Source organism: Talaromyces rugulosus, chromosome II (assembly GCF_013368755.1).
Source record: "Talaromyces rugulosus chromosome II, complete sequence".
In the NCBI taxonomy this organism is placed as follows: domain Eukaryota; kingdom Fungi; phylum Ascomycota; class Eurotiomycetes; order Eurotiales; family Trichocomaceae; genus Talaromyces; species Talaromyces rugulosus.
Genome location: NC_049562.1, coordinates 2,751,199 through 2,774,696, shown reverse-complemented (window position 1 = coordinate 2,774,696; position 23,498 = coordinate 2,751,199). Strand labels below are relative to the sequence as shown.

The 23,498-nt window shown below is 47.5% G+C and overlaps 6 protein-coding genes across 6 annotated transcripts; 4 read left to right on the top strand and 2 right to left on the bottom strand.

Annotated features, from left to right (window-relative positions):
* Nucleotides 1–643: 643 nt before the first annotated feature.
* On the bottom strand, nt 644–3,207 carry TRUGW13939_03447 (uncharacterized protein; the record flags this gene model as incomplete). Its single annotated transcript, XM_035486631.1, has 3 exons — nt 644–1,425; nt 1,834–2,651; nt 2,714–3,207. 3 exons carry the CDS (start codon nt 3,205–3,207, stop codon nt 644–646), a joined length of 2,094 nt encoding a protein of 697 aa, XP_035342524.1.
* A 2,197-nt stretch (nt 3,208–5,404) lies between these two features.
* TRUGW13939_03446 (uncharacterized protein) lies at nt 5,405–6,760 on the top strand (the record flags this gene model as incomplete). Its single annotated transcript, XM_035486630.1, has 6 exons — nt 5,405–5,590; nt 5,651–5,685; nt 5,747–5,820; nt 5,876–6,094; nt 6,152–6,492; nt 6,554–6,760. 6 exons carry the CDS (start codon nt 5,405–5,407, stop codon nt 6,758–6,760), a joined length of 1,062 nt encoding a protein of 353 aa, XP_035342523.1.
* A 472-nt stretch (nt 6,761–7,232) lies between these two features.
* Nucleotides 7,233–10,226, top strand: TRUGW13939_03445 (uncharacterized protein; the record flags this gene model as incomplete). Its single annotated transcript, XM_035486629.1, has 7 exons — nt 7,233–7,240; nt 7,310–7,547; nt 7,612–7,666; nt 7,749–8,643; nt 8,715–9,289; nt 9,358–9,760; nt 9,827–10,226. The coding sequence occupies 7 exons, from the start codon at nt 7,233–7,235 to the stop codon at nt 10,224–10,226; spliced, it is 2,574 nt and encodes an 857-aa protein (XP_035342522.1).
* Nucleotides 10,227–10,379: 153 nt separating this feature from the next.
* On the bottom strand, nt 10,380–11,373 carry TRUGW13939_03444 (uncharacterized protein; the record flags this gene model as incomplete). The annotated part of the gene is made up of 2 exons (XM_035486628.1): nt 10,380–10,400; nt 10,465–11,373. The coding sequence occupies 2 exons, from the start codon at nt 11,371–11,373 to the stop codon at nt 10,380–10,382; spliced, it is 930 nt and encodes a 309-aa protein (XP_035342521.1).
* Nucleotides 11,374–12,047: 674 nt separating this feature from the next.
* On the top strand, nt 12,048–16,904 carry TRUGW13939_03443 (uncharacterized protein; the record flags this gene model as incomplete). The annotated part of the gene is made up of 9 exons (XM_035486627.1): nt 12,048–12,256; nt 12,317–13,711; nt 13,776–13,852; nt 14,316–14,460; nt 14,564–14,640; nt 14,698–14,743; nt 14,796–15,555; nt 15,627–15,878; nt 15,942–16,904. 9 exons carry the CDS (start codon nt 12,048–12,050, stop codon nt 16,902–16,904), a joined length of 3,924 nt encoding a protein of 1,307 aa, XP_035342520.1.
* An 892-nt stretch (nt 16,905–17,796) lies between these two features.
* TRUGW13939_03442 (uncharacterized protein) lies at nt 17,797–18,921 on the top strand (the record flags this gene model as incomplete). The annotated part of the gene is made up of 1 exon (XM_035486626.1): nt 17,797–18,921. The coding sequence occupies one exon, from the start codon at nt 17,797–17,799 to the stop codon at nt 18,919–18,921; it is 1,125 nt and encodes a 374-aa protein (XP_035342519.1).
* Nucleotides 18,922–23,498: the final 4,577 nt, after the last annotated feature.

Below are 23,498 nucleotides of genomic sequence, written 5' to 3'. Positions count from 1 at the left end.
TGGGCACCCAATGGATACATGGATTTGATTTGGACTTGGACGATCACCATGGCAGTGCATTATTTCAAGAGATCCAAGAAGACTAGCCAAAACCAGCGCCTCTACAGTGGGTTCACCGTAACTACATGGGATAGACAGTCCGGTAAACAGCGGAAGATGGTCTATACACTACACCAATATCACACCAATGCAAGTTGCTTACGGAGCCAAGTACACGTTGAGTGGGACGTATTTGCATAGATACGTACGTACTTGTTTTGCCAAGATGCGCATGTTCAATTTTTGGAAATTTGAGCCAAGCATTATTGAGAGACAGAAAAACAACGCACCCCTCTTCGTAGCCATTGGGATGTCACCGTTATTGGGAGACAGTCTTGGCAATGCATAACAATGAGTGCAGCGATACCTTGCTCTCTTGTGGACTAACGCTATTCCCTTTCATCATGGCACTTGCAAACGCGACTGTGACCTGGCAAGGTCATCCTTACTAATTGAGCTTTATATTCCCCGCCTGATTAAGCTTCCTCGGGCTCTTCGGGACTGTATCAGCACAATATCAGCTTCGATCGAAAGAAAAGTAATATGAGAAAAGAAAAAAAAGCAGCACCTACAATAGCCATCTCAGGGTTGCTGCCCGAGCGTATTAGACCAGTTTCAGATCGCGCTTTTCATTATCAGACAACTGCATCATTGATTCCACAGCTGCTATAAGCGGCTTCTCGTAGGGTTCATCGTAGGGACTCATGCACGGAAGCGCCGCAAGTTCATAAAACCGCGGATAAAATCCAGCATGGGCCCAATCGAGAAGATAGATGGATTTCCTGTCTTCTCCAAGTATCATGTTGCGACGAACAAAATCCATATGACAGAGAACGAGTGGATATGGACTTAAGTCAATAGAATCATTTCTCAAAGATAGACGCCTGTTGAGATAACGATTCAAATGTGCAACAGAGACAAAGGCCTTATCCACGCCATCGTCACCCCAGAGATACCCCTGCGGACCCCGTTCACCGATTGGACCTGGCCTTTGTCCATGTTTTATCTGCCCGAGGTGAGCAATGATATTGGTGATGCGGGGTATAATATCTATGTGAATTGAGAGGTCTAAATCCGATAATTTCTGGCCGGGGGCGTAGTCCATAAATAGAAACTCTCTTCCTAATTCATCTTGGACAAAACGATAAACCCGAGGTACTCGTACAATTTCATGGTCCACATTCTTATAAGCGAATTCTTGCATCGCTGCTTCGGCAGCAGTCACACTATATCCCCATTTGACGGCGATGGTAGGGCTGACTTTGACCACTATTGCGCCTATAACGTCGGCAAACACAGCACCTTCCTTTCCTCTCTGAATACAGAAATCGATCAACTCTTCATTACTCGCTGTTGTAATATCCAAATCCATCATGTATGCATATGCTAGACAAAAGTTGAGCTTCGTAAACAATGTTGAAACACTGCGTGTCTGAACTAACTTGGCTTTGAGTAGTGACTTCGTGAGAGGGGAGGGTTAAGCAATTTCCAGGCGACGAGATAGATAGAACAGGAGCCTATATCAACCTACTTAAGATCCATGGTGACTAGTGGGGTTGTGGGGTTATTAAATATTAGTGAAATACTAGAGATACATCTATAACTATTAATCATTGCACATAACGATACTGGTGAACTACATCATTTATTATATTCATTGGGTAGTAGTATTTTCGCTGGTAATGACAGGATATATTCATCTAAAAATCAAGTACATGAAAAAGTCATTTTCCTAAAATCGGGCCAAGACTTTCTCCTGTACATCGCCCTGCGCCCAATCGCTGGATTTCTTACTCAGAACAGACTTGGCTTGCTCTGCTGTAAAGCCCCGAGCCTCAACGGCTGGGTTGTATCCTAATCCAGTGATTCTGGCAATCTCCTCGGAAGAAACTGGCGTTGCCTCTTTGCCATCGGCGCGCTTGTATATAGTGACCACAACAGCACCGCCCAAGCCCAGGTTGTGCTGCAGAGCTGACGAGGTACCCTTGATAAGACGGTTGTTGGCCCAGCCACGCAGGTGCCAGACTAGTTCTGAGCACTGAGCAATGCCAGTCGCCCCCAATGGGTGGCCCTTGGAGATCAAACCTCCAGAAGGGTTGATGACCATTTTTCCGCCATAGGTAATGTCGCCCTTGCGCACCATCTCATGAGCCTTGCCCGGCTCCGACAGTTCAAGGGCATCGATGGTGATCATTTCGTTGGCCGAGAAGCAGTCGTGCAGTTCGCACACCTTGATATCCTTGACATTCACACCGGCTTCCTCGGCAGCCGTTCGCGTGGCATGGCGAGTCATTTGGAAGCCCATAAGATCAATGGCGCTGCGGTCGTATACAGACACGTCATCAGTAGCCATGGTTTGGCCAGCAATGAGAATGGCCCGTTCTTTCAAATGAGGGCGGGCGTCAAGGAACGCCTGAGACACCACGACTGCGGCGGCAGCGCCATCCGAGGTCGGGCAGCACTGCAGTTTTGTGAGGGGCTCGTGGATCATGGGAGCTTTGAGAATTTGCTCAAGTGAGTATTCGTCCTGGAACTGCGAGTAAGGGTTGCGTTTCGAGTGTTCGTGGTTAACGCGCGCAATTTCGGCAAAGTCTTCTCCCTTGGCTCCGTACCTATCGTGAGAGCAAAGGTTGTTAGTCTCAATTTGCAATGGATTATCAGGACTTGTATGTACTTCTCCATGTATTCGCGGCCAGCATTTCCAAACATCTGAGCAGCACCTGGAGCATTCGTCACGCCCCGGGTTTCGGCCATCATCATTCCAAACAATCCGGTCGGGTTTTCTCTGTCGTTGAAATATGACTGCAGACTTCCCGGGCTCATCTTCTCAAACCCGACGACGAGAACACAGTCAGCTGCACCGTTCGATACCATGGTGCGGGCCAGAGCCAGTCCAGAAGAACCGGTAGAACAGTTGTTGTTCACGTTGTAGATGGGGATCTTGGTCAAGCCGAACTGGTAGAAGACTCGCTGGCCGCAAGTGCTGTCTCCGTACACGTAACAGGCGACTCCTTGCTCGACATCGTCGTATGTGATCTGCGCGTCAAGCATGGCCTTGACACCAGCTTCGAATCCCATTTCATGGTAGTCGACCTTGCCTCGGGGCTTGATGAACTTGGTCATGCCCACGCCGAGAACATAGGCCGGACTTGTTTGTTTCTTGCCCATTGTGTGTTGTTGTGTTCGCTTCTGTGGCTATTGCCCTAATCAAATAATCGCCGATGAGATGAGATCGCAAATGAACAGAGTTGTTGATGGTGCAGAAGGAGGAAAGCGAGAGCCGTGATGTAAATAATATATTCGGTGTTTGTTTTGCGGAGGAGCCGGCCGAGTTCCAGTTGGTCTTTTTGCGGGGAAGCCTGAACCGAGGTCCCCTGCCGCACTAGCCGAGTCGGTTCGAGGTTTACCAAGCTGCTTCTCAACAAGTTTCTTCTCAACAACAATAATGCATAGGTTTTTTTCAGGAGTAATGCATTGATTGCTCACCAAGAAAGCTATAAAACATGTGAATATAGTCTGGAAATTTTGATTATATTAGCTGATTACGTTGAAAGTATTTCTAGAAAAAAAAAATTATATTAATGTATTGATAGTTAATAATAGTTCATGTTCGGCTAGTTCACGTGCTCAAGTGTTTAAATATTTTGAAGTAAATTGATCTATCTTTATATATATATATACAACCGGCCCGACTAGTTGGCTCGAAGCATGCTGTTGTCAACTGGTAAATGCATGTGCTTTAAATATCTTATGGCGCCTATTCAAGAAGCCTGTCAAGCCTCAATCACCTGAGTAGCCGTGTTTAGCAATAAACATTATAGAGAGTCTCTTTAGGTTAACATCAACCAGCAGCGAGTTAGAGTAAGTAACAACACATAACAGGAGGCATTTGACGTACTACATAGAGAGTAATCCAAGTGAGGCGTATATCAAGATATTTGCTCTATTATACCGCCATCTCCTTGCATACACATCAAGTATTTAATTAGCACGTCCACTTTCGGTTCGCCTCGGCTCAAGAAAGGCGATAGCTGAATAAAGGCTAAACCAGGAACGGAAAGCCGTTCCCAATGTGGAAGGCAGCATTCGGCCGAGTTGCTTGGATATCATCCCCATGTTTGATAAATGATCAAGCTTTCAAGTTTAACAACAGAGTAATTGACTGGCATTAGTAATGTGCCCGTACTGCGCACAGCAGGATGAATAACTCGGATATGACATGCACGAAGGAGGACATGCCAATAGGAAGGACGCCAAGCTGTACCCCAGACCGAGCGATCTGCCCGTGACAAAGTATAAATTGCATTCTCGCCCAACGACCGGAGGACAGTGGTGCGTGAGGCCCAAAGCAGCTTATAAGCAGTGAAGCAGCGGATTCGTGGAATGGGCGCAGTGGAGCCCGTACGGCCGCTGTGATTGGCTGTGGTCGCATCCCCGACGACGTCACTGGGCGCGCACCGAGTCACGGGCTCGTGATTGGCTAGATACCACAAAAAGTGGAGCTTGAAACTACAACGCCCAAAACGGACTGACTGCAACTCGCCAACTCTCGCCTCGAGAGCAACTCCCATGGATGCTGATTAGCATCTATCCTTGCTCCTAACACCTGTGTAGTAATCTTGCACGCCTATCTTTCCCTCTCCCAGCCTGGGCCAGACCATCACCACCCAGGCTGCGCCCCACACCAGAGGTACGTCGTTCACCCCCTCACCAAAAGCCCAGTGTTGCCCTGTTGTCTCCTCCAAATCGACAGTTCTCTGCGCCTTTTCTTGTCCTTTCCACATTCAATGCGACTAAACACCAACAAAAATCACTCTATTATGTGCGCATTCAAGCTGACTTCAGAACCGTGAAGCCGGCAGACTGTACTCCGATTCCCGCCATTCTTTCACTCCTCATAGTATTCCTGACTCACCTACCTGCAAGAATCACAATCAATGAATTTTTGATCAGACCATAATCAATTTTCTTTACCATCCCGTTGAAGCGTCTCTGAACGCCTCGATCTAGAGCCGGTGATTGCCCTAAAAGTTCACTGGCAACTTACTTTTACAACCTTCACCCCTCGATACCCGGTCCACGCAACTTATTTCAACACTCCTCTCTTTGCCTAGACGGTTTCAAGGGTGGGCGGTTTAGAAGGCTTTCAAAGCCACATATTGCCCAACGAAGGGTTGTCGCAATCCGATTGACGATCGATTGTGGGACGCCGAACGGTCCATCTCGCAGGCTGAGAGACCGCTTTGCGTTCCATCGGGTTCCCCAGCCCACACGGTATTCTTAGAAGAAGCACCCAAATTTGGTCTATCCCCTGACGGGACTTCACAATTCGACCACTCCTATGACCTGATACCAGTTGCCAGGTATGACTATGACCGACAACCCTGGCCACGCCCGTCTTCCTTCCACAGCATCCACTCGAGCTGCACCTGCCGCCATGTCATCGTCGAGCCCGTGGGTCTTCGACACCAAAAAACGAAACAGACTACTGAAAAGATATCGGACTCAAGTGGCGTCAGCTACCTCGACCGTCTTTGCTACATTGGCTGTGGTACGTTATTGTCCTGCATCGCAGCCGTGTGTCGCGTTGACTAATATCGTTAATTCATAGACGCCTTTGGAGAACATTAAAACTCGAATGCAGACGTACGCACACACATTACAATCAATATCAGGTTGATTCGCAGGCGGCTAATTTCGTTTATAGGCATAACTTTCGCAATCTAACCGAATGTGCTAAATACATATGGCGTACAGAAGGATTTCGTGGCTATACTTCTGGTATGTGTTATTGCTTTATAAACCTTTCGGGACCTTAATCTCATGGGCACACAAGGCTTTCTGCCTCCTCTTATGAGCGTCACGTTTGTGCGAGTAGTCAGCTTCAGCACATATCAAAACGTCAAATATCAAATATCGGATGAGTGGGAACGCATCACCGGTGTTTCTCCTTTGTTATCCTATAACGAGCCTGGAAGTATTCCCAACTTGGCGACGATTACTACTTTCACTGTAGCGGGCATGTGCGCTGGCCTTGCGGCGTCTCCATTTGCATGTAAGCAACCCCATTTTTTTTCCAATTGCAAGGAGTGTAGCTTAATGGATTGTATAGGCCCATTTGAACTCGCCAAGAATGTTGTGCAAACCTCGGTTCTCATGTCGTACCGATCCCAAGCCTCACCCGATGCTGTGCGCGATCCTCGAGTCCGTCATTTACCACGGCTTGGCACCATCCAAGCTTTCCGGCAGATCATCAGCCGCCATGGCTTCCGTGGACTATACACCGGCTATCATCTTCATGCTATACGCGATACCATTGGCACCGGGATGTACTTTGGGATCTACGAAACGGTCAAGCAGATTATTGCTAAGGAGATGGGCAAACCAGCCCAATCTCCATTTGGACCTCCTTTGGTAGCCGGCGCTCTATGTGGGACGATACCGTGGTTGGTAGTAAGTCTAAATTGAAACGTCTCCTTTTGAGATTGTCAAGTGCTCACAGTATTCTCTATAGACTTACTCTCTTGATACCCGCAAGACACGTGCCCAAAGTATTCTGCTGGGAAGGAGCAAAGAGATTGGCGAGGCATCATCTGCAGTGGCTCGGTCCAGTATGTACAAGGGTCTCTCAGTCTCGCTGATGCGCACCAGTATTCAGAACATGATCCTCTTCAGTATCTTTGAGTTTACCAAGTCTAGGATCAACGGGCTTGAAGTTTGACTCAACTACGCAGCCGGGTAGAACCGGCTTTGATTTCTATAGGGGAAATTTGCTCTGACAACGAACGGAATTCCTATGTACCACCTTCATCTGCTGCATATACTGTCTGTGTACAAGCTGGCATGTACAGCTAAGCAGGGAGCATTCATCTTGTACTGCATGTTTTGAATTTTGTCCGTGAGCTTTGTGGCCACGTCGAATTGAATTGAATAAAAGACCAAAAATAAACAAGAAAATATTAATTGTAAACTCGACAGTATATATCAAGAAATGAAGGTTCTTGTAAACGACATGGTGATAAGGCGGTGGCAGAACCGTCAGCAACGTCATCCCGCTGTTGCCAGGCCAAAACCGGGGCAGATCCACCTTCAATCAACAAGCACCCGGAAAAATATTAATGTCCAGCGCGGGGCTTTCTTTGCAATCAACTTCATGCTAACCCAAGCGTATACTGTGTGAATCCCCGTCGAGAATGACATCGTAAGCTGCAGCTTCCTTACAAGCTCCCTCATCAAGTTCCTTGGGCTAATCTTATTTTCGGCCCATCAGCAACATCCTCCAGTTGCCCTTTCGGCGCACTCACGCCGTGTCTTTGTCGGATGCGATCACGCAGTACATCTCTTCGAAATATGACCAGCGGCCAGATATGTTTGCAGACGACCTGCTCATCCTCGACCGACTCCGGACAGAAGCCGTGAACGTGCAGGAGCCTCATGTGAGCGGGGTGAGCAGACTGGTGACCTACGCGGCGCAGCTGAAATGGCTCGGAGGGAAGTTTCCAGTTGATGTATGTCTATAATCGCTTGTTTTTCTATTTTTACTCAGAACCCTGCCAACTCCATGCGCAATAGGTCGGCGTCGATTTCTCCTGGTATCCTGCTTTCGGATTTAATACGTCGAGGCCGAGTGAGCAGCCCTCCCCCACCCCACAGCGTTGATTATCAAACAGGCTTTTTTGAAAGCTGATATGGTTTGGATTTAAACACAGTTTCGGAGAATAACCTACGATTTGAACTGGCAAATATACTATTCAACCTCGCTGCTCTGTATTCGCAGCTTGCCTACTCCTTGAACCGTACGACCGCCGACGGCCTCAAACAAGCATGCAATTACCTTTCGCAGAGTGCTGGGGTGATCTCCCACCTTCGAAAGGATATTCTACCCGATCTTCGCGCATCGCCTCCGGAAGACATGGATGAAATGACTCTACAGAGTTTGGAGGAACTACTACTGGCGCAGGCCCAAGAATGTTTTTGGCAAAAGGCAGTCAAGGATGGCCTGAAAGATGCGTCAATCGCGAGACTCGCTGCCAAAGTCTCTGATTTCTATGCCGATGCTAGCGACTTTGCCGTAAAGTCTAACGCTATTAGTACCGAATGGATTCACCACATGTCGGCCAAACACCATCATTTTGCTGCTGCAGCCCAGTATCGCCAATCCTTGGAGTGTTTGGACAAGAGGAAATATGGCGAAGAAGTTGCGCGCCTCCAGGACAGTCTCAGATGCGTGAACGAAGCATTGAAGGAGTCCAAATGGATCAACCGTATTGTATTGGGCGATCTCAACGGCCTCAAGAGTCGGGTTACGGAGGATTTGAAACGAGCCGAAAAGGACAACGATGTGATTTATCTTTTACCCGTACCACCCAAATCCGAACTAAAGCCCCTGGATCGTGCCGCCATGGTGGCCGCAAAGGCGCCTACGCAAGTGACAGACGCCATCTCCATGTTAGGGGACAATGGGCCTCTTGGCCAGCCGTTGCTGTCCAAGCTCGTTCCATATGCCGTTCATGTTGCGGCTAGTATTTATTCAGATCGTCGTGACCGTCTGGTTAATGAAAACATTATTGGAAAATTGGAGTCTATGACTGATCAGCTTCGAGAGTAAGTACACTTCTGCCTATCTTACGGCCTAACTTGTCGTGGTCAAATTTACTAAAAGCCCTTGTTCTTAGCCTACTACAGTCGCTGAACCTGCCTGGTTCTTTACAAGCATTAGAGAAACCGCTTGGCTTACCGCCTACACTTGTGTCACACGCGGAAGAAGTCCGCCAACAAGACGGACTCGCTCTTTTACGCCGCTCTCTCGAAGATACAGCCCAACTCAAGAGCAATGACAAGGCACTTTATACAGAAGGAGTAGAACTCCTATCAGCAGAAAAGGAAGAGGACGATCGCGCTCGCGCCAAATACGGTACAGATCGATGGGATAGACTGTCCTCTGAAGCAGCCGGGCAGAAAGTCTACCAGAGCGCGACGGATATCAACGGATACTTTTCGTCAGCGCAGAGCACCGATGATCTAATTTCAAAGAAATTAAAAGGTGCAGAGCAGGTACTGCGCGTTTTGACAGGCACCAACCGTGATCTGGAATCATATGTGCCCAGCACTCGAAGGGCGGCTATTACTCCTGAGCTGGAAAGGGAGTCGAGCAGGCTGAGAAGCAGTCTCAATGAAGTTGGCCGGCTTGAAAACCGACGCAAGCGACGCATTAATATTCTCAAGGAGAAGGCTCGCTCGGATGATATCAGTGAGTGATTTCTGTTTTTGTAGTATTCTTTTTATTTTATTTTTTGGGAAATTTCTAACGGCATAAAGATTCTGCGCTGCTAAAGGAAACGGCCCGGCTCGAAAGACAATTCCCAATGCAACCAATCGAAGCCAGCCAGTTTGAGAGTTTATTCGAAGAACAACTTCACTTGTATGACTCGGACATGGTGATGCTTGCCCAAGAGCAAAACGAACAGGACCAACTGGAGACACAAGTCCAAGAAGCGAACCGCAACTTCAACAAAGCACGACGCGGCGATACATCAAGTAAAGAACGAGAAAAGGCCCTACAGGAACTCGAAAATGGATACGCAAAGTACAAGGAACTCATTTCGAATGTCGACGTGGGACGCAAGTTTTACAACGACCTGGCAAAGATTGTGGGCCGGTTTAGAGACGACTGCAAGTCGTTTGTTCACCAACGGCGGATGGAAGCGAGTCAATTGGAGAAGTAAGTTGGGAGCAAAAAAAAAAAATCACAGTGTTGTCAAGACGGACGGGCTAACAGGGCGAGCAGTGACATCACAAACGCAGCAGCAATGGCCTCGCTCAATATATCCACTACACAACAACAACATCGTCCTCCGCACCACCAGCAGCAAAAGTCAGTAGTAGCATCACCACCTTCTGCACAACCTGCCTCCTCGCTGTATACGCAGCAGCCTCCGCTCCAATCTCGACCAGCTCCCCCGGCCGCGCCACAGGAGCCTCTAACGGCTCCGCTGCCCACGCGAGCTAATGTTGCGCCACCCCCCGTGGCCAATGCAGGTGTTTGGTCACCGGAAATGGGCATTCGATTCGGCGGGCTTATGCCCGCACCTGGGAATACCCAGCCTGGACGGGGTGGTGGTCCAAAGCAAGGAGGAGGCCCTGGGCCCGGAGCGTGGGATCCATCGAATGGCGTTCGTTTTTCATGAGATACACACACCCTGTCCTTTAGGATATTCTGTGATATAGCATAATGATTATTGCCGAGATTTATACCCATGCAAACGCTCTTGGTCGCAGTTGTCACTGTAATTATAGATAAAAAATACATGACTATTCGTGCTAGTCTTAAAAATTGGGGTTTACCTGAACCACCAGTTGACCTTGTCCATGTTAGCGCTAATTCAACGTATATAAGAAGAAAAAACGGCAAAAAAAAAAACTCACAGAAGCAGTGATACCCTCTCCAACCCCCTTGATACTATGCCACCACCCCTTTGGGATAAAGAGCGCATCCCCACCGTTCAAAACAGCTTCATACCCAGGGACCTCGGAAGAATAAAAAGAACCATCATCCATCCAAACTGTCCTTTCCAAAAGTTCCCTTTCACGGCCCTGCATCATCTCATCACCCCGGAAAACAGCCGCACCTCGACCAGCGTCCCTACCGAGCTGGCTCCGCACTCGCGCAAACAGTTTTAATCCAGCATCTGGCGGTAAAAGTCGCACGTGTTTTGTACCAACGAGTTGGACGAATAGGTTCGGATTGGGGTCTTGATGGAGAGGCGTGTATGTAGGGGGAAGGCCGAGCCAGATGTTGGTATCGTAAATATCGCCCTTGCCAGCCTTGCTTACTATTTCCGGTGTGGGAATGTCGGTTTGCAGCTGACTAGGGAGATCGGTGAGTTGGCATTGAGCTAGATAGAGACGGAATGGTGCCGTGGTGGTGGTGGAGGTAGTAGTCGTTGACGACCGGGTCCAGTCCACAAAGGTCCACAGGGGAGCTTGGAAGCGCTTGAACTGCGACCCATTGCTTCCATCTGCACTTTGCGCGTTGTTTGTAGAGGAAAGCTCTAGCGGCACCGGGGTATCGGCATGTTGCTCAAAGTAGTCGTAATTGAGATGGAATGACGACGACGACGACGACGAAGAAGAAGGCGCGAACCAGTTGTGTCGAGCGGGCAGCGCGCGCAAGGCTGGCAAATTTAAAACTGCCGGGTGCTCTGGCTCAAAGCATTGTTTTTGGAATTCTTCGATGCTGGGATCGCTCAGTGTCTCGAGTGGCGCGTATGTCGGTATCGGTGTATGCGTGGAGAGAAAGCGCGAGCTATTCGCGATTGAAGGTGGTGGTCGCATGCATGGTGACAGCCGGGACACCCGATGGCAAGTCCATTTCAGCGTAAAGCTCATAAGCAATTCGAGGAAGTGCTTGCTTCAACAGAATCACACAAGAAATGCGGGTGTTGTTGGATTCGTCCAAGAAGAACGTGAAGCTGTAACTCGGTTATGCTAGCGAGTGGGTCTGAAGTCGCTACCCACGATTGGCCAGGCCATCTACTACCTGGATACACGATAAACTAATGCTGTTGTGTAACATCGCTGCTGTTCTCCTAGCAGAAATTTACGAAAAGGAGACAGAGGACTGGCTCAGTCACGGTAAAAAGGGATTAATATTCCATAGTACAATCGACAAGTCCTTTGCTATTTCCCAATGGGATCGAATCCTCGGCCTCATACTCCACATAGTCATATGAAGAGTAAGGGATAATCGAGTTGTGCAAATTGTGAAACGCTAAAAGAACACAAAGCCAATAGTTCAGATCATTAGTCTACTATCTATGTGGATTAAAGATCTACGGTTACTCCGCATCCAGACCTTTGTGTGTTCCCCGCTTTAAGAATAATACTAGTACCTACAGATCCTCGGTCCCGAGGTAAAGCGGTCTTGTTTATAATAACGAAACCTTGGGTCGTTGATCTGTACTCGAGTTTTTACAAACTCTCCTGAAACGTATCAGCATCCTACACTTATGGCGTCGATTCGCAGACAAAGTGCGTATACTAAGAATGCATACACCTACTACCCTGTCGTCATTGTCGGCGCAGGAGAGTCGGGAATTGCTATGGGATGCCAGCTAAAGGAGGTCCTTGGATTCGATCAGTTCCGCATATTTGACCGTCAGTCAGGTATCGGTGGCACATGGTGGATCAACAGATACCCCGGGGTTGCCTGTGACATGTATGTATTCGATCACCAAGTCTTTGAGGCGAGCAGGAAAAGATAACCGTACGCACGCAGTCCGGCCATCTGCTATTCTTTCTCATTCGCGCAGAACCCGAACTGGACATCGGCACATCCACCTGGCTCGGAAATCGCAGAATACCTGGCGAATGTTTGTGCCAAGTATGAAATTGTAGACAAAATCCAGCTCCACACCGAGGTGAGGGAGCTGAGATGGTTGGAAGAAGAGGAGGAATGGCAAATTACCTTGGCTTATCTCGTACCCGGAGCAGGAGACTGGTCAGAGCTAGACCGTCGAAATAAAGTCGCCGCGGACGGTGAGAATAGTATCTATATCGCCACCGAGATCGTGCGATCCAAGATTGCCATTAGCGCTGTGGGTGGATTAGTTGAGCCGAATATGATTCCAAAGGACATTCCCGGGTGGGACGGCTTTGAAGGCGATATCATCCACACGGCTAAATGGAAAGAGGATGTGGATGTGACAGGCAAAGAAGTGGTCGTCCTGGGATCTGGAGCTAGTGCTGCTCAGGTCGTCTCAGGTCTCGTCAGGGATCCCTACGATGTCAAATCCGTCACGCAATTGATGAGAACTCCGCCATGGGTAAGACCTTTTAAGGACGATCCAGAATCTACCAGGCGTTGGAAAAAATACGCCCCACCCTTGATGCGAAATGTACCTGGTCTGATGCGCATGGTACGGTTTCTCTTTTTCGTGGTTATAGAACGCCAGTTCTTTACCACATTTGCCAACACGGACTACACTCGAAAGCATCGACCCGGCATGGAGGAAATATCCCGGCAGTATATGAGAAAGCTAGCTCCCTCCAAATATTTCGATATTTTAGAACCAAATTATACCCTCGGTTGCAAGCGGCGCGTCATTGGTGGGGAATGGTATAGGAGCTTGCATCACCCAAAGGTCGAATTGACCTCTCGCCGCCTCAAAAGCGTCCAGGCCCGAAGCGTCACACTTGGACCCCAGCAATACCCTCCTCAGGAAGGAAAGGAGACGGCTGACGACGAGGATGTACAACTGCCCGCTGACGTTATTGTTCTAGCAAATGGATATCGAACGAATGAATGGCTTCATCCACTCTGCGTTGTGGGAAAAGACGGGCAGAATCTCCATGATTTGTGGGAACAGCGAGGCGGGCCTCAGGCTTATCTCGGCATTGCCATGGACAAATTCCCCAACTTTTTTATGATTTTCGGTCCGAACATGGCCACTGGCCACACAAGCGTGATTCTGGCAAGCGAAAACGCAGTCCAATACAGCTTGAAGTTCATAAAGCCAATCCTCGACGGGTCTGTCAGCACCTGGGAGGTGAAAGAAGAAGCCGAAAGAGAATGGACAGAAAAAGTGCAAAACGAACTCAAGCACACGACCTTTTTGAGCGGCTGCACCAGTTGGTACACGAAAGCAAATGGTTGGAATTCAACAGTGTATCCGTAAGTCATCTTAGTCACTTAGAATTTGAGTAGAAGTTTGCTTGCTGACAGTTCTCGCCTCCAGATTCTCCCAGGTTGATTACATGCTGCGATCCATGTTCCCCGTATGGCGCCACTGGGACGTCAAGCTCACGCCGGAAGGTATCAAAAGACGTAGGAGAAGACAGCTGGCTCGCGGATCATTGTTGACAGCGGTGCTCGGATTCTATATCTGGTCAAAGAGGCGCCCTGCAGCGGTCCAGGCTATCAAGACAGCTGTTGTTCAGGCCATCACTCGAGGGTTAAGCTCGATGATAGCCAAGGCAAATCGTCTTGCGGCGTAGGTAGCTCGAGGTCGTTTTTACCTAGAACATGCAAATAAAGTTATCCGCAGTAAAGAGCGATGAAATAGCTGTCTAGCTGTAAGGTGTAAAAGAAGTCGTAGTCGAAGCAAAGCGGAACGATGCGTACACAAACAGTTAAAGTTAAGTGGGCGGCAGGAGCGACCCCGCCCGCAACTGACCGCTGGAGCGAATTCCGCACCCGAACAACGCTGCTTTCCGTCCACGACGCTCGTCGCTTTCGCGCCGCATCACCGCCGCTGAATTGCTGAGAACACTCGCAGAGATGGCCTCTGAATCTCCTCATCCCAACGGTTCTTCTCCACCAGCCACGGTAGCCACGCCCGACGGGGACCCCAAAAGAAAGGCCGAATCGCAGAGCGGAACACACATTCGTGCAAAGCGGAATCGATACATCTCAATCGCATGGTAAGGTGGAGAGCGCGCTATGCGCTGCCTAAAACCCCGGAATTGATTCCCATGCCTGCAACTCGCTCAAGTATCCTTGCTTACTCCATGTGTCCCCTGCTAGTAACGAATGCAAGCGACGCAAGATCAAGTGCAATGGCCAGGTTCCTTGCCAGCGCTGCGGGCATCTTAACCTGGAATGTCAGTACAAACGTACCTACCTATTCTCTGATACCAGCCTTCTAATCCTCATTCTAGGCCTCTACGCCCCGAATTGTTGCAATGGGAACTTTAAGGAATCAGAGTCTGCCTGCCCCGCCATTTAAGTGCCTGATAAAATGCTGACTCCGGAACAGTGAATATCGATCAATGAAAGACCAGATTGGCACGCTGGAGGGACAGGTCAACACTCTTTTCTCGAAATTGAACGAGCTGAGTTCGCAAAGGGCGTCACCACTAGACTCGGCTCCTTTCGAGCCATTCACCGGTAACAGCGCCCATGCAGAGTCTCTTTCGCCCGCTCAAGCACTGCCTGCGTCTCTAAATCGCATGCGATCCAAGCACCCCCGCTTCCACGGCCCGACAAGCTCGGCTTTCAATTTTGACGTGGCTAGATCTAGCCTTGAGCATATGGGGATTGCGCCTAATGAAGATGCAATGCACGATGACCTAACCCCTATTCCACCTGAAACGCCCCAACTCGATCTCAACCAAGCAACGACATCGCAAATAGTTGCAATGTTTCCTTCCAAAGACCCGATATGGTTCATCCGACGAGAAGAAGCTATCCGTTTATGCAAAGTATATGAAGAGGAAATCGGTTTGATGTATCCTATATTCGACATTGACAAGGTCATTGCACGAACAAATCTACTTTATCATTTCCTAGAAGCAGCCCATAGAACAGGGTTTGCAAAACGTCATGTTCCAGGGTTAGATGGTGTACAGGATGATGACACGCTTAACCTCAAGATGATACTAGCTACAACATTGGTGCTTGAAGGGAATGGGCAAAGCAACCTTGCACAACGCTTATTCGAGAATGTCAAGCCGATCTTTTACGCTAAGATGCTAGAACCTGTCGATGTCAAATCTGTCCAGCTACTTACAATTGTTGTGCGTGATTGATATCTCCCTGTGGATAATTTATATTCTTTTTGACTCTGTATGCTAACCTCGTTTTACAGGCGACGTACTACTTTCACACATACAATGATATCATGTCATATCGCATAATCGGATTAGCTGCTCGAATGTGTCTTGAGCTGGGATTACATCGTCGCGATGCTATTATGAAAACCTTTCCAGTCGAGGCCGATTGGCCACGAATCACTCGACTATTTTGGTCTGTGTACAGCCTTGACCGGCGATGGAGCTTTGGTACAGGTTTGCCGTTTGTTATCCAAGATGATGATATTGATCCGAGCCTCCCAGAACCTGTGAGTAATTGACAAGAAAAAAAATCAGAAATTCTTGTTTCGATTGTGCTTATAAAGAGACAGGATGATTCGCTGCCGTATTTGAGGAGTATGGTTGCTTATGGCCGTCTTAGCTCAAAAATATGGTACTCCGGTCTAGGTTATGAAGGTTCAACGGATGTGAAGAGAGAAGAAATTGGGTTTTTGGACTACCAGGTGTGTCAGTGGTACAAGCATGTACCGGAGAGTGTCATGCTTCCATCGGATTCCACCAGCAATGGCAACCCAACCAGTCGCCCAGTCAGTCGAGGAATGCAACGACTGCGGGTGCTGTTGTACTTGCGCATGAATCACTTGCGTATCCTGATCTTTCGACCAGTCTTGCATTCTTCGTCGAGCATTGTCGAACACCGAAACTATGCTCAAACTGTTGTTGATATCGCAAAAGATACCATTCGAGTTTTGACTCGACTAAACCAGACCTCTGATATTTACAAAACCCAGCAAATCTGTTTCAATTATTTCTTGGTGGCCGCTCTCGCCGTTTTATTTCTTGCCGTCTGTCATGCCCCCACCGAATTTAACGAACAGGCCCGGGATGAATTTTACATGGCATTGAATCTTGTCAGCGAGTTCACTACCAAATCTTACATATCAAAGCGACTGTGGAATACTATCAAAGGAGTTCGCAGGATTGCCGAGAAGCTGGGTGTCTTTGGACGAAACATTGGAACGGATGGCAATGATCCTCATTCCAACGCGGCTGTTGCAATGGCCGGACTCGCGGGACATCCAATCGAAGACATGTCGGTGTATGAGGGTTTGGGGCCAATATCCGAGCTGGGCAACAGTCCGATGAATGGACTTCAAATGAGCCATGAACTTACGAATCTTTTTGAAGCTGTTGGGGCATCGGGCTCATTCGGACCAGACAACTTCAACACATTCGTCCCCCACGACACCGACATACAAAATTCTGGCGAAGGCTTAGCTGGTGTACTCAGTAGCGACGCAGAATTCTCTCGCGTGCTCAGAAATCTCATGTGATTGAACGGGTTGATGTATATAGTAATTTGGATTACCCAAGACAGTTTACCAAGGCCTATTAGCTATAAAAGTAACTGTAAATATGCGACATACACATTACGAATCACAGCAAACAATTTTTTATCTACGAGTATTGCGTCAACCACCAGCTTTCAAGCCGAGGCGTGAAGATATCACGTGACCTCATATCCGCGGCGGCGCAGCGTCGACCGCACAAGCTGCGATGAGCAATCGCAGCACCTGAGATCCCGATCTTGGACTGAACACCACCATGTCGATGTACCCGTGAGCGACGTATATCCTTTCTTGCTGTCAAGGACCCCATTCTATTGTGCTGCCTCGTTAATTTACGATATTCGCACCTGTTCTCCGCCACTTGGCACTACCCCGCTATCCGAACTAATCGCTCGCTGCAAGGAACGCCAACCGGCCACTCGCGATATTGACAATTCGCTTATAAGAAACGCCTTCGAGAATCTACCGGGTCACCAGAGAGGGGCTGTTTACTCGTTTTTCTCATCCGTTTGTCCGTCCATCCGGTGTCCACGGCAGTGGTACCAACAAAAGCAATTTCACGTCTAGGAAATTTATTTTCGCGCCAGTCACTTGATGTTGTTTTGTGCAACTATTCAAGGTCACACATCAGGCAGAAAAGGGCCTTATCCGACGTGAATATACAAGTGTTGAGAACGAGTCGAAAGCCGAATATTTAAGCGAACTTTTCTCCAAATCGATTTTTTTTTCTCCCTCTCGTATACCTCCAAACGGGCTCGGCCACATCTCCGGCAACGTGTCTGGAGAAGTAGCGCAAGCACTGGCCGAAGGCCTCGAAAGGCTAGAGTTTAGCCAAGCATCCACGTCTACGCCATCGACAGACTCTGGTTCCTTCACCATGTCGTCTTCTGAGGGGCCCCCGGAATCATGGATCACCTCATTTTGTTCGCTTATGGGTCACGAGTATTTTGCGGAAGTGTCGGAAGATTTTATTGAAGACGATTTCAATTTGACCGGGTTGCAATCACAAGTGCCTATGTATAAAGAAGCTTTGGAAATGATTCTAGATGTTGAGCCGGAGGATGATGATGAGGAGGACGAGGAGGAAGACGAAGATGACGATGAGGATGTGCCACTTGGGGAGGAGAAACCGCTAGGATACAGGCGAGCTGGTGACCGAAAGCATATGCGAGTTGCAAGCGACCTCAGCGTGATTGAGAGCTCGGCGGAGTTGCTGTATGGACTGATCCACCAACGTTATATCACATCGCGGCCCGGGATCCAGCAGATGCTTGAAAAATACGAGGTCGACCATTTCGGTGTCTGTCCCCGGGTCAACTGCAATGGCTGCAAAGTGCTTCCTGTCGGCCGCACGGATACGCCTGGCCAGGAAACGGTCAAGCTCTTTTGCCCCAGCTGCTACGACATCTACACGCCGCCAAACAGTCGATTTCAATCTGTTGACGGTGCCTTTTTCGGGACGACATTTGGCTGTCTTTTCTTCATGACGTTCCCAGAACTTGATGTGGGCGGAGATCGGGCAGAAAGCATATTATCGCCAGCCTCGCTAAGTGCTTCACTGGCGGCCCAGTCACGGTCGCCGTCGCTAAACTCGTCAATTGCACTGACGGCTGCAAGCACGGAGCAAGCGCCAAACCAGCCAGCTCAAATCAACGGGATGTTGACATCCAACTTTGCGCTAGGATTGGGAGCTGGCAAGATCTACGAGCCTCGTATTTACGGGTTTCGAGTTTCTGAGCGGGCCAAATCCGGACCTCGGATGCAGTGGCTTCGTATGAAGCCGCGGGATATCAACGAACTGGACGAATCAGCTATATACTATGCCACGAACGGAGCCGATGAGGATGAAGAGTATCACGATGGCGATACCGAAATGGGATCAGCCCCTGCTGGCTCACAGCAGTCCGTCATCGACATGAGGAGAAAGGCCCCTATGCGGAAACGTAGGCACATACCACCAAGCAATCCAGATCGCACGACGGCAAATGGGGAGGGTGGTTAAATTATTCGTATTTTTTCCCGGGTTTCCCCTCTTTTTCTTTATTATTTTTTTCTCTCTTTCTCTTTTCATATCTGTTCTTTGGGATGTTTAATATGTGGACAGAAATACATCATAGCGAACAATTGATAGTTTGTTTATTTTAGCTTTCTTGTAGAATCACATGGAGTATCGGCTGGAATGAAAGGAATTAATTGATGCTTCGAAAATTGAAAGGAGCGTACCTAAACAAGTGGTATATACCAACACTACTACCATAGTACCAACATGATCTGTAGTTGTACGGACTAGACAGGGATATGAATTAGCATTTCTGATAGTAGTACTATCCCCGCGGGGCTAATTATTATATGCATGGATGAAAATCCTACTATGGATGCAGACATCCAGAATCCGCACCATTATTATAGCGGGTCAGCACCTTTTGTCTCCTTTCCGCTTTAGGGTTCCTACGGCGGGCATTCGAGCGAAACCCGACGCTGTTCTTTTTCGTTTTCAGTATTGATTAGCTATTTAGCCTTTGGATGGTGCAGATCTAGACCGGTGGCGAATATTCCATGACAATTAGTACCAAGTAGTTATGTTTGATTTACTCCTTTGACAAAAGAGTACTGAGTAGAGGATTGCGGAATGGGGTCCGTCCTTAATGAATTGTGTACAAACGACAAGAACAGCATTATTCATCTTCTTTCAGCAACAGGTCTCAAACCTTGAATTTGAGTGCTGACACGCAAAACATAAAACAGTGTTGGATTGGGAAAATAAGGAGGCTTTGACCGCTATAATAAGCCGTCCCGGCGTAATTAATACTAAGCGATACAGTCAGTTTACCGTACGGCAATCGCATTATTATTCAATCCGCTATTATGATTAATTTTTTATGAATAATAATAAATAAAAATTAATCCGATCGTCACGCCACGTGCGACGCCCGACCTGCACCTCAACCATTTCTTCCACGTTGTTCTCGATGCCCGGTGAAAAGGAAGCGTGGGGGTTAGACTAACTCCTCCATCCTGTGACTCCGTCATGGTCCATCACAGATGCGACTATCGTTGTCAATCATGTCAATCATCTCGGTATTTGATGCAGTTTGGAACAGAAGAGGGGTGTGGCTAGTATGTTTCACCTGCAGTCACCAAAACTGGCCAGAAAAAGCGTCGGATCGGACATACTAGATTCCCGCAGCCTGCAGCATTAGTTTGACGTCCTAACTTTTTTTTTTTTTTTTTTTTTTTTTTTAAATTGGCAAACCGACGCGAGCAGATAGCTCATCACGATGCTTTTGAAGAATGGCGACATGCATGGGCATGGCCGTGCAGAATCTTTTTTCTGCTACTACGGTTATTTTGCGAACATGTTGCCACTGATGTATGTCTTTTATCAGTAAGACTGAAGATCAGCCAATACCTACTACGTACAAAAGGATGAGTCAATTGATGTAAAGAGAAGTAGCATTAATCATCAGATCACGGATTTGTTCCGCATTGCGACAATGCATCATTACGGAATCCATGTACATCATCACGATCCTGCATTTTTGACACCCGCTAGCTGCGTAGTAATAGCTCTGTATTATGATGATCGATAAGACATCGGGGAACGGACTGCGGTTCACCGTCGGACATGCCGGCATAGCTCTTGCAGATTGCCAGATACCCTGAGTACCGTAGTAGTCGTAGTACTGGTCACTATTTAGTATTCCTACGGAGCATTAGCGTAGTGGAATTAAGCTGTACTCCGTAAAGGTAGTAGTATGTACTAGGCTACAGAGTACTCAACGTCTAACACGTTGCAGGATCCAGTATTCGTAGCGATCCACCTTTGCCGGCTAGGAAATCCATCGACAGCACTTGAGTCTTGGCTTTTTGTTTGGGTCGAATAACTCTGTTCTGTTTTAGAATTAAACAACTTTTTAACTAAGCCGGGGGCTAGTCTGCTAGTCCGCTGGGGTGAATGATAGCCGTGTCGTGTCGTCTCGTGTTTCCCTCTCGTTTACCAATTACGAGGCTCTGCCGCTCGCCAACAAAGAGGCACACTAGTGCCTCTTTGTTGGCGGTAGTAGCACTTTTTGCGATAAGAGAAAAAAAAGAAAGGGCGAATTAAGCCTCATTCACTACGACGTGCTTTGGTGGCTTTGTATACTAATATAGTACTATATACGAAGCGGGTTTAGGGTTTGGGTGGACCCGTCTTTCCCGCAGCTTAATTGGCTTGGGACTCGGTAGTATAATAAGAGGCTAGATCCCTGGGGCCCGGTGCGTGGCAAGAAGAGGCCAAGAATATTCCGTCCGTAGCACTAGTACTCCGTAACTTACGATGAGTTACACTCCGTAATAGTACGGTAACGTATCGCATTTTTAACCTTCATCACGCCTAAACCATTTTGGAATAGACCTTTTCTTTCTTACCTGAATAAGTTTAGCCTTGGCGGCAATGTACGTACGTCGTACACTTCTGCTGAATCATCATTCTAAACCTGACCAACCATTCAGCTTGTTGGGTCTGGTAGGGCTGAAGCAGGCTGTAGAAAACAAAAAGCAGTACTTGTTGCGAGAGACAAAGACCCACGCAAAGCGATCATTTATTATTTTTATTTGTTGAATTTGTTCGGATACTTTTCATTTTTTGGGTTTTTTTTTTTTCAGCCTTCAATTCAGCCTTCAGCTTTGTGATGGGCACTCGGATCCTTTTTTTTCTTCATACGTTGGTGCAACACGAGGCCGAGTCCTTGGCTGTTAATTAACTAGGCTGCCATTGAGACTATCGCGACCGGTCTATATTTCTCGTGTTTTTTTTTTTCTTTCTCCTTCCTGTTCTGTCGACCGAGGCTGATGCACTGCCCAAAAAAAATGGGGTAGAAAAGAGGGGGATCGATTTCGATTATTCGTATTCTTAATCTATATTTCTCTAATTGGCGGGGAATTATGACGCACATCATAAATTCGTATTCGTGACATAAAAAACGGGAATCAACCTCCAATCTAGACCATTCGATGATAGCATGTGTATAATTTATATACCAACACTATATACTTAATGAGTTGTGGCTGTGATAATAGCTCATGTGTTAACACACTCGCTGAGCGATTCCCCCCTCTGGGCGCGCCAACAACCGCTAAACCAAATTAGGAAATCAATGCGGTTTCTTGTCATTTTCCTAATGCGGAAAGTCATCGCGCAAGCTATAGAGTACTCGTAAATTTCCGCATGAGGTAATAGTATGTATACAAACAACACTAATGATTTATAGTACCAGCTAAAATAAAATAATCAAATTGGCAAGCTCTTTATTAAAAGATGAATGAAACCTCCGTATCGCCGCGTAACTGCAAGAGAAAAAAAAGGATGACTACTACTGGCGGGATTGTATTGAAAATGGATCGACGCTTTTAACTTTGTTAGGTGATATTCATGAACTTCAAAGTTTTGTTGCTGATCATCCGCAGCGGAAAAGATACTACTAGAGTACTAGTACTAATCACTAAAGTGACTAAACTGTACTGAGTCTTGATAGCCCTTCTGCATAGAGGGCTTGGCTTTTGTTATATAAAGTCTATTAATAATCAGCACAGATAGTTTATGCATTTGTTTTGTTGGTTGGTCATCTATAGTACTCTTTTTGTTATTATTTTACTATATACTAGTGGATAATAAGGACTGACCAACTAGCCGAACGGCTTTTTGGTTAGCAGCTAACATGCTGAGGAGTGTTTAATAGGTTTAGTACCCTCGTGAATCGCACTATCGCAATCCAACCAACAACTTTGGGGGACGTGCCGCTGCCACACTGCTGCATGGCGTAATCCCGATCCACCCACTTTTCATATCTTCTTTCTTCGCGTATGTACGGGGAAAGTACTAAGTAGTAGTATATACTTTCTTTTCTCGCGTATTTGCCTACCCGAGTACGATGTAGTAGTAGCGGAAGTAGTACTAGTAGTCCGCCTCTAAATTGAGGGCCTTTTATTTCCCGGTCAACTTAAATCCACCAGTTTAGACTCTGGAAAGCTCTAGTCCCATAGCCTAGCACACCCGAAACAGCCAATCATGGCACAGAGGAAATAAATATGGACGATAGACTCCTTAACCCAAATTCGCGCCACGCCTCCATACGCCGAGACTGAAAGATGGACGAATAACTGTTGTTGGTTAAGCGAAGTCAAACTGGAGACGCCAAAAGTTGTGGTCTTCTTTTTTTTGTGTTCCACTTGTTCCACCGTTTACCAGATCTAGCATCCGAAGTACCAAGTCTAATCATACGGTGTTTTGTAAGTTATTAATAGATAAATCTCTCATGTTGGTTGGCTATTTGCTGCGATTTGCTACTTGTTGGCTTGCCGCTTTGTTAGTTAAGATTGATTGACCGCTGACCCTGTTCGGAAGTACTCAACAATAGCAACAACCAGCAATAATCCAGATGTCGTAGATAAATAATGATAATATTAATTAATACGAAGCAAGACTGCAAGATAGTCCACGGTAATAGAAAATAAACTTCAGCAGGGCGTCGCACGGCATTTGATGATTATTTTCCAACTCCCGGGCCAGGCGCCCAACATATGCATGTGCCCGAAGGA